Source organism: Tremella mesenterica (assembly GCF_000271645.1).
Source record: "Tremella mesenterica DSM 1558 unplaced genomic scaffold TREMEscaffold_19, whole genome shotgun sequence".
Taxonomy (NCBI): Eukaryota; Fungi; Basidiomycota; class Tremellomycetes; order Tremellales; family Tremellaceae; genus Tremella; species Tremella mesenterica.
Window position 1 is genome coordinate 211694 of NW_006711243.1, and position 15813 is coordinate 227506.

General features: G+C 46.8%; 6 protein-coding genes across 6 annotated transcripts in view; 3 read left to right on the forward strand and 3 right to left on the reverse strand.

The window, feature by feature from the left end:
• Positions 1-1068, forward strand: part of TREMEDRAFT_66175 (uncharacterized protein) — a gene marked incomplete at both ends in the record, with an annotated part of 1625 nt that extends 557 nt beyond the window's left edge. The window contains 3 exons of the mRNA XM_007008280.1: positions 239-792; positions 843-939; positions 967-1068. Coding sequence (XP_007008342.1) covers positions 239-792; positions 843-939; positions 967-1068 — 753 coding nt within the window. The remainder of the gene's footprint in view (positions 1-238; positions 793-842; positions 940-966) is intronic.
• A 3643-nt stretch (positions 1069-4711) lies between these two features.
• TREMEDRAFT_46043 (uncharacterized protein) lies at positions 4712-5986 on the reverse strand. The gene is made up of 6 exons (XM_007008213.1): positions 5914-5986; positions 5728-5865; positions 5605-5686; positions 5386-5515; positions 5236-5342; positions 4712-5062 (listed from the first exon to the last, which is right to left on the reverse strand). Exons 1-6 carry the CDS (start codon positions 5973-5975, stop codon positions 4769-4771), a joined length of 813 nt encoding a protein of 270 aa, XP_007008275.1. The 5' UTR covers positions 5976-5986; the 3' UTR covers positions 4712-4768.
• Positions 5987-6526: 540 nt separating this feature from the next.
• Positions 6527-10366, forward strand: TREMEDRAFT_35889 (uncharacterized protein; the record flags this gene model as incomplete). Its single annotated transcript, XM_007008182.1, has 6 exons — positions 6527-7126; positions 7232-7336; positions 7444-8065; positions 8110-8442; positions 8553-9909; positions 10171-10366. 6 exons carry the CDS (start codon positions 6527-6529, stop codon positions 10364-10366), a joined length of 3213 nt encoding a protein of 1070 aa, XP_007008244.1.
• Positions 10367-10692: 326 nt separating this feature from the next.
• On the reverse strand, positions 10693-12766 carry TREMEDRAFT_66178 (uncharacterized protein; the record flags this gene model as incomplete). The annotated part of the gene is made up of 6 exons (XM_007008281.1): positions 10693-10849; positions 11057-11306; positions 11607-11852; positions 12025-12300; positions 12454-12547; positions 12626-12766. 6 exons carry the CDS (start codon positions 12764-12766, stop codon positions 10693-10695), a joined length of 1164 nt encoding a protein of 387 aa, XP_007008343.1.
• Positions 12767-12958: 192 nt separating this feature from the next.
• Positions 12959-14410, forward strand: TREMEDRAFT_70445 (uncharacterized protein; the record flags this gene model as incomplete). The annotated part of the gene is made up of 5 exons (XM_007008282.1): positions 12959-13230; positions 13275-13400; positions 13580-13904; positions 14146-14307; positions 14351-14410. 5 exons carry the CDS (start codon positions 12959-12961, stop codon positions 14408-14410), a joined length of 945 nt encoding a protein of 314 aa, XP_007008344.1.
• A 70-nt stretch (positions 14411-14480) lies between these two features.
• On the reverse strand, positions 14481-15699 carry TREMEDRAFT_66180 (uncharacterized protein; the record flags this gene model as incomplete). The annotated part of the gene is made up of 3 exons (XM_007008283.1): positions 14481-15053; positions 15226-15326; positions 15378-15699. The coding sequence occupies 3 exons, from the start codon at positions 15697-15699 to the stop codon at positions 14481-14483; spliced, it is 996 nt and encodes a 331-aa protein (XP_007008345.1).
• Positions 15700-15813: the final 114 nt, after the last annotated feature.

Consider the following 15813-nt stretch of genomic DNA (forward strand, 5'->3'; position numbering starts at 1 on the left):
TGCGATGAGGTCAGACAAGCGCGTTGGTGGATTGATATCTTCCTGATGTCATCGAGTGGCTCATATGGTGTACTCGTTCTTCTGGACTGCGTGGGGTCTTCAAATCCTTCCCGATCTACACCCCATTCAACTCCCTTCAAACATGACCTTCGAATATGAGACAAAATTGTTTATTTTGGCGGCTCCAGGTGTCGTGGCAAGATCTAAACAACAATGGATGCTTGAGACTACAAGCAAGACTCTTCATTTCTATGATATTGTTGTTCATGCCAATGACATCGATTTCTCCGATTGCGCCACCATTCTTTCTCCTCGACAGGATTTTCATATCACATCACTCGAAGCTCGGCTACGCCACAACGATGCTATTGGACTTGATCAATTCCTTTCGAATGGAAGTCACCTGAAAAAACTCCTCCTTGATCTTCAAGAGGAAATCTCCCCCCAGTTGATCTTGGTGATAGTGAAAGCCGTTCCAACCTACTTGAGGAGTTTGAAAGAGTTTCGTCTCAGATTCACCACTGAAGTCGACCCCGAGATTGAATCTTGGCCCTTGATTTGGAGAAACCCAAATACTATCTCCCTGTCATTAGAAGAATTCCGAGTGAGCGTCACGCACGCACCAACGGCGGAAGATTTAGAAATGCCAGGACGGTTGGAGAGAATGGTTGAACGTATACTGGGGATGGCTTGGATAGTCTCTTCTTTCATGAACGGAAATTGTCAAGTGCATCTGACAGACAACATGTTGAAACATTTGGACTGTCAACCTTTTCTGGAACCCTGTCAAAAGTGGGTCAAACTCATACTATTTCATTTGGTATAAACAAGCTGATATTCAGAGCTTCTAAATCCATGCAAGAAATCATCCCCCATATACCTTTAGACGGTACACCCGTCTCTCACCTTCCTATCTTGGGAGCTCCACCCCCTGAGGAGGTCCGTAGACGGAAGCAAATAATCCAGATGCTACTCGACCATGTTCGTGAAACAATTTCGATGGATGTGGTCATGTATTACGCCACCCGACGACGATATTTGTCTTGGGGAGAGGATAACGACTTGTGATTTCATGAGGGAAGTCTCATGCCACCTGGAGATCATACACGGATGATTGAGACAGTCTGCAGAGATACGATATGAGCCGTCAGAGTCACCGGTAGATTGCCATGTCATGCCGTGCATCAACGTCGTTCTTGCCATCCTCGTAGATGCAAAAAGTCATGTGGCGCATTCCCAGAGTGGCACTTTGACAGTTGTGCACGATCAATCTACAAGTACTTCACCCAAAGGGGGAGTGCCACATCTGATTGTGCAGCAAGTTTAGTGCATCGGGCCTCGGCTATGACTAAGCCTGCATGGTCAAGCTTCACGATTGCCTCCTGTAGTATTGTTCGTTCTTGTAGAAGTCAAACATTGACATGGTGGCGTTCAAGTTTGCCGACGTACAAATCTAACCCGAAATCAACCCGACACATGTCCGACAAGATGACTGCTTCCCCCTCTTACTTCTCATCGACTGATACAGTATATGAAGACACGGATGTGTGTGTGTGTAGTGGATGATACATACTTCGACGACTTCACCACCCCTCGTTTTTTCCCTTTCCCCCAATGAACATACATACATACATACTGTACGTGTTGAAGAAAGTACGACTCCGGGGAAAGCGGAAGAATAAGAACCGTGCGCCATGATTGACCCTAGCCCGACGTGTACAAGTTCCGCCGAAGATAATCTAGTCATCTTGGGGTTCCGTCAATCGGAAAACGAGGCGGGGTAACTTCTCTCGCTTGACTTCTTCTCCTCACTTCTTCATTGTTCTCCGTTGACTCTTTGAACCTCATGAAAGACATATATACCGGTACGAACGGCACTTTCATTCCATCGACTTGACTTGACTTTTCATATCAGACTCTTGACTTAACTCTTCAACTTACCTGTCAATTCACGAACGCCATCGAGTCGAATCCGATACACCCCACATAGATCCATCAACATATAGGGCCCTCAAGAAATAGAAACCTGCCAGTGAGAAGCAGTATCAAATTGTGAGTCTTCCTTTCCCCTCCATTATAACCCCTTACCTTATTCTTCCCGTAGTTGAGAGTTTGTCCCCGTTCCCTCTCCCCCATAACAATGTTCGTATTCCCGGGGACAATCTCGATATCGGACTTCAATCCTCCTGTCATCCAAAGGTGTTTTTTTTACTGACAAGGTCTCGGCGGCCCCTTTCCTGTAGAGATGCAAGGGCAGCTTCCAATGGAGCTGAAAACCGATGATGTCTGAAGTACCTCCTACGGGCCCGAAACAGACTAGGTTTTTGATCCGCCGAGACCGTCACACATGCTGCATATCGCAATTCAATGAGGCCAATTTGAGGATCTCCAATTGTTAACCTTCCAAATTCTCCTGTCACTCTGGATCCTCAGGGGAACGGATCGTCGACAAGTGATTAGGAGTTGCTTGGATACTGCTCAACGACCAGATTCAGTTTGGGGAAAGTGGCCAAGAGGGCCGGTGATGGTGAGCAATCCCAACTCTTCTTTCCACTTCCTTCTCACCCGTTTACTATGACTCTCGTGTACTCAACCCACACGTCTAGTATTCATCATGTCTGTGATCCCTCACATCCCGCCGGTCGATATCTTCCCCTACCTCCATCATCACGTTCCAGTCCTGGGTTGTTCGTCGATGTCAAATTATTCCTCCAATATCCTAATCCATGTTTACTCTCATATCCACACTTCCATCTCCTATCCATTCCCGTTTGGCGATAGTCTTCGTCCCCAAGAGTTTTATGACATCCCTCACTAATGTGCCAAGCTTCCGATAAAAGGAAGAAACAACCAATCGAGACCTGTGGGGAGGTGGTGGTGATGTCAGGGGTAGGGTGACCACCCTGTCATCATCTCTTCGGATCCCTCCAGGAAGAATGACACTCTTTGACTGGCGAGTCTTTCACAATCAAGGAAGAATCTTGTTCTCACTTGGACCCTTCCACATGGACACCGTGGCCTTCTTTGAAAATGGATTAGTGAGTCGTTCCTCCATTTCTTCCCTCATTCTGGTTTTCGATCCTCTCTCACTTTCATCATCTTACTCCGGCTGTCGTTCAGCATCAAAGACATCAGTCCCCGATCACGCCCCATCCGTGACACCTCCATTTAGAATCGGAATTCATCCATCAACTCTGTCCCTATCCTGTCTCACCATATACGCTCTTAAACCCTGTTCGATAATTTTCATCCCTCGTGATCCATCCGCCCACATTCCCACTAGCTGTCTCACACATCCTCGACCTAATCCACATGATACCCTTATGACATCCTTTCCATGGAGACTTAAATCGGTTTCACTGTCCTGACCATCAGAACCTACACAAACCTGGATGGAGACAAGTCACCCACTAAGGTCGTACCCGTGGATATTCAAATTCCTAGAACTCAAGATAGGAGGGCTTCGGACTCCAACCCCAAGATCTAATCCCCAATCATGTACCCCTCCCTCATTACCCCTGTAGATAGCGCGGATACCCCACCGCGAGTAGATAAGTAGGTAGGCGGTAGGGTTTTTACCTGGTCGGTCGTCAATTGCCTTCCAGGGTTTTTCATCCCCCGTATTGTAGTTCATCCTTTTCGCCCATGCAACCTTCCTTTTCTGTACATGTGTTCAAGCCGTGTAGAATTAGCTCAGGACTGATGACTCACGCCCGACTCAAGAATCAGGAATCAGGAATCAGGGGTTGATGACGGATTCACTGGCGTTTCAGAACTGACAGAGTTATGACTGCACTCAGACGTCGGGATCGACTTGCCTCCACAAATTCTTACTGTACTTACCTTCTACTTTGGACCATCCGTCCATCTCGCAACCTAACCGACGTTTCGAAAATGAGCGAAAACGAAGAGAAACCAATCGTTCTCTCGCACCTAAGCACTGAGTGGGCTTTGGAGATGGGTAGGATGATCAGGAGTTTTTTCAACGATCATTCTGAGGAGTTTCCTAATTGGTATGCTCGTCCATGGGATCACCGAGGCTTAGTGGTCAAGATTGGTATGTGGGATCAGGAGCCCATGTTCAGCTGTGCGGTCGGTGCTGCTACTGAAGGAGATTGGTACGTTCATCAGTAGCATCTAGTCTGATGACCCATTAACACCACCAAGGGTATCATACGTGGCTGACGGCACGTAGGCAATGGGCTCAGGCCAATTTGAACACACTTAAACTCACCGGCAAACCATCATTGGGTGCAACGAGGTCAGCTGGCGGGTATACTCGCTCGGTATCATTACCCACGCAATCAGCAACGGACACGATACAACAGCTTTCCCTAAATACGCCAACAGCGGCGGCGGTGAATTCGATCGATCATCTAAAGCAGGGAGGTAAGCTGACAGTCAGCCATTCCAATTTGGTTAAAGGTGAGTTCTAGGGCTGAGGAGACTATCCTGATGTCGTAGGGCGCAACCGAGTCCAGTGGATATGTCGTCGTTTCTGGTCTGTCTGGGCCCGTCAATCACAAGGTGAGTCGACCACGCAGTCAGTACATCAGGCGCCATAAAGCTTACCGTCAGATTATTGTGAGTGACGATTCCCTATAATCTTCAGCACTGAACAGCAGCTTTTTGCTTATAATCACGTCGTCCTCGCGCGTTAATGCGCATGCCGTCTTATGCAAGTGTGATTGGCTAGTCGTGGTGGGACTGAGAAGAATTGAGTATCTACATGCATCAGTCAAAATCGTGGAGTACATACGGTGAACTTCTAGTCCCTCTTGAGGGGCCCACTGAGCAAGAACGTCCTCTCCTCACCACCTTCACCCACCGGAGGAACTTCTTCGATAGTCATCCCTTCCCCAAGCTTTTCATCGAGTAAGCTCTCCGGGCTCCGACCTTTGGCCATGACGATGAAGATCTCGATACCATCACCGACTTCTATGTGTCGTTCAGTCGCCGAGGTGAATGAGTCCACTACGAGACCGAGGACAGTGGAGAGGGGGAGACGACCAGGGACGAAAGGTTCGGCACCGGGTTCAGGTTGTTGATTCTTGAAATAGATCTGAAGGTCAGCATAGCGATTCAATTGCTACATAGCTGGGATATGTCACATGAAACAGAGCGAGTTTGGATATTAGTGAGAGGTGAAGAAGAATTCGGCGAAAGGTTACCAGGGACGATTGAGTCGAGCAAGAGTTGACAGGATAGAACCGAGGAGTCAGGATTCAAACTCACTTGATTGTCCAAGAATGGCTGCACCAAAGCCTGAGCCGCACCAGCTGCACGACAAGCCTCTCTTTCATAACTTCCTACCGGGTCGAAGGAGTACACAGCACCTGAGCCTACAAGTCAGCTTGGCACACGAGAAGCAAATGACAGACTGACCATCTTCCTCAATCCCGCCTAGAATGTTGTACACGTAGTATGGGAAGAATCGTCTGCCATACAACATGGTCTGTATAAGGCGAGCAATGGCTTTAAGCCCCATTTGTTTGTGATGGTTGTGTTGATACCACTGAGGCGGTCAGCTACGGAATACTTCACCATCGCGCAGACCAGCAAAGACGCTGAGAGAGTGTAGAATGGACGCGAGAGATCACTCACCTCTAAACTCTGCTTGAGTCGACGCACAAAGTTCTTTCCGTCGGCTGCAAAGCCATTCGTTGCCAAAACGGCATTATCAGTCCTTCACATCAGCTGGTTGACATAGATTTCGAGGGAGCTCACAGTTGAAATACTTTACGAGCATATCTGGTTTGAATGCTATATCCCTCAGATTGTCGAGTATCACCAGCAATGACTGAAAAGTCCGCGCCGGCAATGGCGAGGATGGTACCCCCGTTCTCGGAGTAAGGGTTGAATCGGCTGAGCCGTCAGCTCAGTCATCTGCTTTTGGACAGTTAGCTGACTCACTGTTCTACGGGAGCGGCATAGGTGTCATGCAGGGACATGGGAGATTGAGCGAGGAGAGTCATTACGCTCTGTAGATGGACGGACCGTAGAGTGCAAAGTAGGAAATGAACGAAGGTGGAATGGATAGACAGCTGTGAGCGCTGAATGAACGCGCGGCCTAGAAGCAAGTCAGTGGCATTTTTGATCCCGCTCCTTGAAGCGGCGACCGCCGCTAGCCCCACGTGGCCGTTGTACCCCCTCCTTTCAGTTTCACCCAACGACCTTATTGTCGCCCTTACATCCAACATTGACCTATTGATCTCTACTCCTTCACTGACTGGCCGCACATCTGACACCACAGGAACAATGAAGCTGTTCACAGTCGAAACTGTCCCATCACAAGGGGTCAAGGGGATTACGAGCCATATGGCTCTTTCTTCTCACTTTAGCTGGCGACACGCCTGTGGATGACAATGAGCGACTCTGGTCGGTGTGCTCACAATTTTGTACTGACCCGATGATAGCGATGAATATCTATTACTCGTCGCCACCATCTCCCTTCCTGTTACTCTATCATCCTCATTCACTCACTGGCTGAGCCTAGATCTACACCCTTCCCCCACCATTCGACAAGATGTCCGACGATACTTATCTGCGACCGCCACGACCAAACTTTGTCAATCCAGATCATGTCATACCACTCTCACCTCCTCCTCGTCCTCCCTTCGCTCGCTACCACACAGCTTCAACACTTCCGTCTACTCCACATACACCATTCCCTCCATCAGAAAAGACACCCCCTCCGCCTCCGCCGTCCGAGTCGACAGGTCTTACTCCTTTTCTCGGTCTCTCGCCTCGTCTAATCCTTGCCACACTATCACCTGCTTTGCTCCCTCTCATCCTCACCATCGCCCACCTGATCCAGACTCGCTCTTCGACGGCATCCCTTGCAGCTTCATTGAAATCGTCGATACTCTCCGCTTGCGATGGATTGGCACAAGGGGCAGCAAGTATCCAGATGTTACCTCGATATCTCGCGATGCAGACGAATGATGAGGTGGTTCGAGCTACCCAGGCGAGCATCCTAGCGATAGGTGCAGGGCTGATTGACTGTGTGACTATCATCGAGACTGTGGTGGGCTTCATCGTGGATACGTACAGAAGCATGTTGCTCTGTACCATTCAGCTTGCCATACAGGGGACATTGGAGGTGGTCATCGGCGCGGTACAAGTGGTAAGTCACACACACACCTCTCGATTCCCAACACCCTTATATCGAAAGGTGGTTCGAGAGACTATATACGGACAGCCGAGAGACAGAGAATCACGCTGACCGCAGATATCTGATAATATCACTTCAACGATGAACAGCGTCCGAACAGGCATCCAGAATGATATAGCCTCAGCAAACTCTGCCATACAAACAGCCGTCACCAAACTGAACGTGAGTCCCTCTACCCACTCTGTCACATCTTTGTGTGGCCTCAGCTATCCCCCGTATCCAATGCACAGATCAGCTATCGTGATATGACCATGACTGCTAACTCGCAGTCTGTCTCCTCGTATCTCGGTGTCACCATTTCCGTTCCCGAATTCTCCATACCCTCCTTATCTGCTCTGGAAAATGTGACCATCCCTACATCTTTCGAAGATTCATTGATCAAACTCAACTCCTCCATCCCCTCTCTCGATACACTCCGGGACAAAATGACCGCTTTGCTCGACACACCTTTCGAAGCTTTAAAGACATCTATCAACGCATCACGGATCGAGATGGCTGCATCGTTCAACTCTTCCATCCTTCCCGTTCCCTCATTACAATCTTTGTCAGCACAAGACTCCAAAAGTCTCAGCGACTCGTTATGCAATGGACTGGACACGAGCCTTATTGACGATACCGCCAATGCGTTGCATAAGCTCAGTAGTGTAGCTATAGGACTCATGTTCCTTCTGCTTTTCCTGGCCTGGGCGGCTCTATGCGTGTGGGAATGGCACAGGTGGAAAGTGATGAAGGACACAGTGGACGCTGTTCAGCAGCAGTGGGACAGAGGTCAAAGGAATGCTTGGAGGATGGTGGCTGTTGTTGAGCATCCTGTTTTGGATAAATATTCGTCTAGAGTATTGGACAGATTCTTCCATACGGAGCGAACGAAGAATAATCTCAGGTGGTTCGGTGAGTTCTGCTAGTCGTCATGAGATGTGCCGCTAATTTCGTAGCATCTTACCTCGCCCATCCGACGAATTTAACTCTCTTGTTCATCTCTCTTCTTGGACTCATCGCATTGTCTTTCCAGCTGCTAGCCTTGGACGCAATCAAGACCCACGCTCAGGAAAATGCCAACGCGACCGTCACAGCTTCCACAAATGCTCTGATCACGAAGCTCAACGCAGCCGCACAGAACTCGAGTTTGGGCTACGCCAATCAATTCAACACCGCTGTTAATGTGTATGAGGCTCGGATCAATGAAGAGTTATTCGGCAGCTGGATCAATACGACTGCTGTGACTTTAAACAGCACCTTGGTGGAGTTTTACAATGAGATCGAGTCGAGTGAGTTTTGCACCCATTCTCACCTCCCTCCTCTACAAATCGTCCTGCTGGCCATAGCTCTGAACTCATCTTCGAAAAAGTGACCAGGAGATCGCTTGCTGACCTTCCAGTTCTCAACTCCACTTTTGGAGGCACAATCTTATACAACCCCATCAACACCTTCGTCTATTGTATTCTAGGATCTAAAATCACTAACCTCGAACAAGGTCTTACCTGGGTTTCTCAACATGCTCAAGTGGTCCTCCCGACCCTTCCCACCAACGTCCTGATGGTTTCCAACAGCAGCATGAACGAACTGGTCTCTCCTATCACCTCCGCCGCAGTGGGATCCTCTTCTCCTAGTTCATCGAATTCTTCCAATACCGGAGCTGTCGGCAGTCTCATCGATCACTTCGAATCAGCCTTACGAGTCGAACGTAATTTCTACGCCATCCTATTGGGGGTTTATGTCGCTCTATTCCTAATCGGTCTCTTTGTCGTTTTGTGGCATTCTGGATTACAAGATCGTTATGCTTCTTGGAGAGGAAAAGAACAGACTTCGGAAGTGAACAAAAGTCAATGGCGTTGGACGGGAGGTAATCCAATAGCTGAACAATATAACGAAGATAAGATATTTAGAGGAAATACACCACCTATACCTCAAATCATGGAGATTGATCCATCTGGATCTAGAAGACCTGCACAAGGACGTAAAACGACATTTGGCTCTATAACTTCTTTAGCTGCTCCTGGTCAAGCTTTTCTCAAAATGACAGGATGGCGTAATTCTTCAAATATACCTAGAGAGTTTAACGATGATAAAATACGTTTACAACATGGTAGTAGTGAAATATATAATTCATCATCAAACCCTATTCAAACAAGTAATATGATGAGACAAGATGATTTGGAATCACCTCCACCATTTTGGGTAAACAAATTTTATCGAGCTGTAGAAACTGCTAAAAGTATGTTTCCAACAAGGGGTATGAAACATGGAGCAGCTTTGGATCGTAATGTTAGTCAAAGAACTGAGAGATCATTCGGTATTAATCCTGTAACTCCTCGAGAGCATCATGATTATCAAGGAAATGGAGAAGAAGGAGTAGGAGAAGGAGAAGGTCCATTTGCAGATGAAGAATATGGTAGATGGAGTATGATTGATCCTATATCAATAAGAAAGATAGAATCGGAAACTTCTTCTGGTAATCATTCCGATTCTAGATATCCTTTAGATGCTCGACCAAATCTTTCAAATCCATTCATTTCATCAAATCCTCAATCTCTCCAACAACAACAACAACAGAATACAAAATCAAAATCAGTATATCCTCGACCAATGTCAAGAGCTCCAACTTTATACGAAGGTATGTCAATACCACGTACGATAATACCTGGTGCATACGATTTACCACCATTACCAGAAAAAGATGTTCCAAATTTTTCCATTACTCAACATTCTCAATCCAGATACGACCAACCCAGAACGTTCGACAGGATAGACGGTGGGAGTAAAGGGAGTAAAGGTTTTGAAGGGAAACATGATTCAATAGATCAACTTGATTCACCTGAATTAGATTGGGAAGCTGAAGAAGAATTATATAGAAGTTGGGAAGAAGATCATTCTTCTCATTCTCATTCTTCTAACTTACCTCAAAATCAAGAACATCGATATCCACAAGATGGAAAGAATGTATATCTCGGAAAAGTAGGAGAAAAGGAAAGAGAGAGAGAAAGGGTAAGGTCAAGGGAGACTGTGGTATCACCAACTTCGAGTGATAAAAGTTGGTTTTCAGAACCTACTGTCGAAAATGCTAGTAGGGTACAAACTGGTACTGCGGCATTAGCAGCTGTTTTTGCTGGTTTACAAAGACGTCAAGCTGATAAAGAACGAGAAGGGGTAAGGGAAGAAAGAGGGAATCCTTTTGTTACACCATTTGATTGAGATGAAAAGAAAAGTGATGGAGATATTTAATATATATATTGTTGTGAATACGAGTACTGTCAATATGAATATGTAGTCTTGGTTCTTACGTCCCCTGCACACTTTGGACTCTGTAACGAGTGAGGGAGTAAGATCATCTTCAGCTACAATACATAGAGAACAGTATGAAACCGACAAAGCTTCATAGTCTGGTGTTGTCGATAAAAATTAGGGTCGAGCCAAAGTCAACTTGAAGACTTTAGTTGTGTGTGGTACTGACATGCATTGGTTTTGCAACGACAAGCTCACAGTTCCCAGTTGTTGCATAACATAATTCTCTTAGATCACTACCAATCATCCCCCATCAAAGGTCCACCAGCAGAACGTTCGATATCCGTCCGAAGACGTTTTCTTTGATCAACGACACTTGGTCTCTCCTCACCTCGAGTGGCGTTTCTCGTACGTCTTGGTTCATCATCGTCATCTTGGTTCTCATCTATCAGACTGGGGGTCAGATTCTGTTACTTTCTTTGACTTCTTAACGTAGTCGATCGCTTCAGGTCTATTGAGCACATTAATACTCAAGAGAGAGATGATGACGATGAAAATTGAGGGAAAAGGATGATGGAGAACAGAGTGTGTGACGGAGGAAGCGGGACAGGGGAGGTGGGGTTCAGATGAGGGTGAGAGGAGAAAAATGATGATACTCACATATCCGCAATGAACTTCGCTGCGTCTTTTTCTGAAAACTCCGATTCTCTAGAACCCCATCTCCATTCATAAGTCTGTTCAGAGGGTCCACCGGTTGATGGCAACTTGATCTTCTCGAGGTAATTCTGTTTAGAGAGTAGATCGAGATATTTGTCCAGAGTGAGATAAGATTCTTTGGAATCGGGCGAAGTAAAGGGTAAGAGTGTGTCTCGTTGGAGGTTCAGTCTACGAAGAAGGGCATGAAGGTGGTCTTGATGATCAGCACCGAACCATTCGTCTTTTCTTACTCCTACCACCTAGACCGACTTTACCTTTACACTTGTACCTACTTCGTTTGCGAGATCATAGTGACACAATGTGGGCATCGGGGTGGTGTGAAAAATCGATGAATTCCTATGCCATTGACAGGCGAATGTGTCTCGGCTCGGACGTTCCAGGACTCGAGGTAACGGGAAATAGACACAACAGCAGTTGTGGAAGCACACGGAGTCCAAATGAATTTGACAGTTTTGGTTTGGCGCATGAGATTGATATAGATGCTATCACTCACCATCCCCTACCACCCTTCCCAAGCACAGAACCAAACACAAAACCACGGTTCTCACTCCTAACAACGCCGGATGGGCACTCACTGTCCCTGCCGCCTTTTCCCATCTCAGTAACGCACCACTATCCGGTTTTTCATTCTCTACTCTCTCGTCGTCATCTCTCAATGGCAGAGGATCAGGGATTGACATATGTGCCAATAGTTCTGCTGGAAGGACAGATCGAAGAACATATGTTTTGGTTCCAGTCGCTATCTCATCAGTTTCCCATACTGCCAGAACATCCAACCCGGACTTCAACCATCCACCACTCGTTCTTTCCATGCATCTCGCCAGCCTTCGCATCTGTCCGACATGCTATTCAACTCAATCACAGTCATGAGAGACATTGTGATGAGAGCATGGAAGACAACGATGACTTACTCGTCTTTTTCGCCTGGGTAGCCGCTTGGGTCTGAGGTTGCTCTCCCTCCCCTTCATCTTCCGACTCTTCCTGTATCGCCGCCAGAGAAGGTCTGCCTTTCTTTTTCGCGATCTGAGTTTGGGTTTGGGTTTGAAGAGATTGAGTATCCCCACTGACGAACATATTGCCTTTGTGTCGAGACCGAAGTTCGACTAGCTCCATACCGAATTTCGTACGGAGAATGATTTGCGCCCGGTCGAGGACGGCTGGAAAGGCTCTGACATCGGACGGTATAACTTATCATCAGTCTACTCTGCAGTCGCATCCCCTCTCCACCCCCCACTCGGACCTTTCCCCACACTTCTTACCCCGGTAGATCCACAAAATGAGGAAATAGAGGATCGTGGGAGTATAGGTGGATGGAATGGAAATGACAACGAAAAGCTCACCGCTCCTCGCCGTCTGCTCGCGACGCAAAGGAAGAGTCCGATACTCTGCAAACAACGCCATCCGTACCAACTTAGCAGCTGCAATTTTCAATGTCTGAGAATAAGCGAAACGACTGTTGTTGTTCACCATATAACCATTACTCTAGTGAGGTGATATGGGGGTGTCACTAACATTTGAGGAAGTACCGGACTTTCCGGTCTGAGTACTGGTACTAGGCGCCGCATCTCCTTCAGATTCGGAAGAAGTGGATTCTTTCCTACGTTTCTGAGTAGCTTGTGTCGACGAACCAGCAGCTGTTCTTTTGGGGGGCATATTGTCTGAAGCTAAAGTTGCCAGACGATGGGAAAAGACGCGTCTTATAGGGTGACTCAACTTTCCCACGGCTATCAAAATTCACTCGGGCATCGAAAAGTTCGAAGACGTCAGACTGAGTGTGAACGATCTATATATACTCTATGATCCAAGAGCAAGATCCAGTACTAGAACGAACAAGCCCAGGTCAGAATGTCTCTTCCCATAGCTCCCATATCAGCCGCAGAACGTTCTTTCATCCTTACAGGTCTTTCTCACCCTACACATCCCACACGGTCTGACGGTCGACAACTCCTCTCTCCCCTCCCAATTCAAATCTCTTATGGTGAGGCCCCCCAAGCTTCCGGTTCTGCCAGAGTATGTATTGGCTCCACAGAGGTCTTAGCTGGTATAAGGTTAGAAGTGGAGGATATCCCTCTGGAAAGTAAGAAAGATGCATGGAGAGGGAGGGTAGAAGTGGATGTGTGAGTCATCTCCTCCTTCATTGAAAAATAGCTGAAAAGAGAAGAACACCACAAGCTTATCCTAATCTTGGGACTTCAGATCTGAGTAGGCTGGCTAATTCGTATGCTGCTTTGATATCGGATCATTTTATGCCGAGTGTGAAAGCTTTACCTATATTACCACCTACCAAGTGAGTCCACTTGCACTTAATTCATCCCCTATATCAACCCCCTCCTTAATGTATCAATTGCGGTTGTGGCATCGCATATGTCGATTGCAGTTTAAGATACCTTGGAGACATATCTGGTATGATCACTTGTAGGGAAGTATCGAGGAAGCATGAAAAAGAAAGGAAGAGCTCATAGATAGATACTTCATACCCTACCTTCATCTCACCCTCCTCTCTTCATCCTCAGCATGCATCCCCACCGCACTCATTTCAGCCGCCCGAGCTGCGTTCTGCGATCTACGAATACCAATCACCAAGAGGATAGGTTGGGAAGGCGTAGAAGGCGATGTTGGAGCGGAGGTGGAAAAGGATTTATCCGGTATCAAAGCTGCCGTGAGAGCGGGGAGGGGAGGGAAAGGCAAGAGTAGGGCTGTGGGACGGGGAGGGGAAGAGTGGGATTTAGCAGGAGGGGAGATTTTTCTGGAAGGTAGAGAAGATTTACCGGTGTTGGTTGTTTTAAATCTGGTAGGTCGTTTCTCATGCGCCTTTCTGTACCTCCCTCTGAACTCTTCACAAACTTTTACCCAAAAACCCTGTTCTCGGGACACCGGGGTAGTGGAGAGGACTCTTGAGGATATCGTCGACTTGAATCGTACGGATTAGAGATGCGAAACATGATCATTACCCGTGAGATTTGAATGGACGAGATTGTGTATTTCAGCGCCGCTATGCAACGTAAGCCATAGGAACGAGAGCTCATGATCAGATTCCAAACTCTCAAGGACTCTTCCTCGATGCTACTCCTCAAGAAGAAGCCGCATGTCCAGATCGTCTGTTACTATACTTCAGACGTTCTGGCAAATTATGTGGTATGCGTACAGAAGGCACGACCGGTCTTGATTTAGATAGAATACGACCTTTATTACTTGTACGTGTCCTTCTCTCTCGTATGATATTGGCTGATAATTTAGGAAGGTAAACGGATAGCCATGGAATTGATAAATATTTTGAACGCTCAGATGCCCATATGACCAATCACGTATAATCCATGACATTGCATATTTTCTCCCTGTTTGACATTGTCTCATGAATGATTGTTGATCATTTTCGTCTTCTCTTTCCCGAATGAGAGTTCCCATATCCTTTACCTTTGGCTATATCCATTTGACTCAACTTCAACATCCCATTCTCGAACCTCCCCATTCCTCCACCCAATCCTCTAACCCTTCCTTCCTTCTTACTCTCCATACCTTTCTTCTTAACTTCTTCTCCTAATCCAAGTCTCTTACTCCCATTATTAACCTTATTACCCTTCTTCAACCCTCTCACATGTCCAGCCGCTCGTTCAGCCTCTTTTTGCACAGCTTCCCGTTTTTGTCTAGCATGTAAAATACCAGTACGGATCTTAGCTGGATGTCTTGATAATTCCCCGGACCTTGGGTCTTGTCCAATATCGAAAGATGCCAATTGAGCTAAACGAGAGGCTATGGCTGTACGTTTTTCGACTGGTCGAGAAGGTTGTGTAGATTCGGGTAAAAGAGTAGTGAGAAGCATAGAGTGAAGTGTTTTGTCTAATGATTGATTTGTTAAATCTTCTTCGGAAGAGGCTTGACGACGTTTACGTTGAGGGAGAGAAGAAGATTGGAGACCCATCATTTTGGCAGATGAAGATTTCTGCAGTGAGCATTTGTACTGCGAGTCTCATTCAAATCGACAGACACATTCATCCAGACCCCTCTTACGTCGCAACTCATTGAGAGTATCCGAGAGATAACTCGGACTAGAATCTGATAGTCGACGATTTGAAGGTGGAAGAATGCACAGGGAGGTGAAGCGTATGACAAACATCTTGACTCACAAGAAAAGCACGTCGTTCGGTACTTGACAACCCCAAATTATTCGAAGATTTAGATGTAGGAGGTACGAAGATTACTTCTGGGACTTTATCTATCAATTAGTTGATCAACATGTCATGTCATACCAATTGTCAAAGCTTACTCTCGGAATGCTCCTCATGTTGTGGTGTCCAACCATCATCAAATTCATCGTTCTCATCACCAACGTCGTCATCTTCCTCATCTTCCCCATCCTCGTCCTCAGAGGTACTTGATACGTTCGAAGGGTTATTTTGTATTTGCGTAGAGGAACCACTTGCCCCATTATCAAAACCTAACATCATCCGACTATGAGCTTCTAAAGCTGCCAACATTTCTTCCCTAGACTTCACCCCTTCGCTTTGCCCCGAGGATTTTCGGCGCTCTTGTAATCGCACCGGACCGGAGACAGCAGTCTTCTTGCTCTTGTCTTTGTTAACTCCCATAACGTCGTCTATCAGTCGACTGTGAGATGTTTGACGATCCTTAGTCGAAATTGAAGAAAGTTAGAACATGACCAAAATTGCTTGAATCTTAGAAGGAAGGGTGAAAGTGCCACA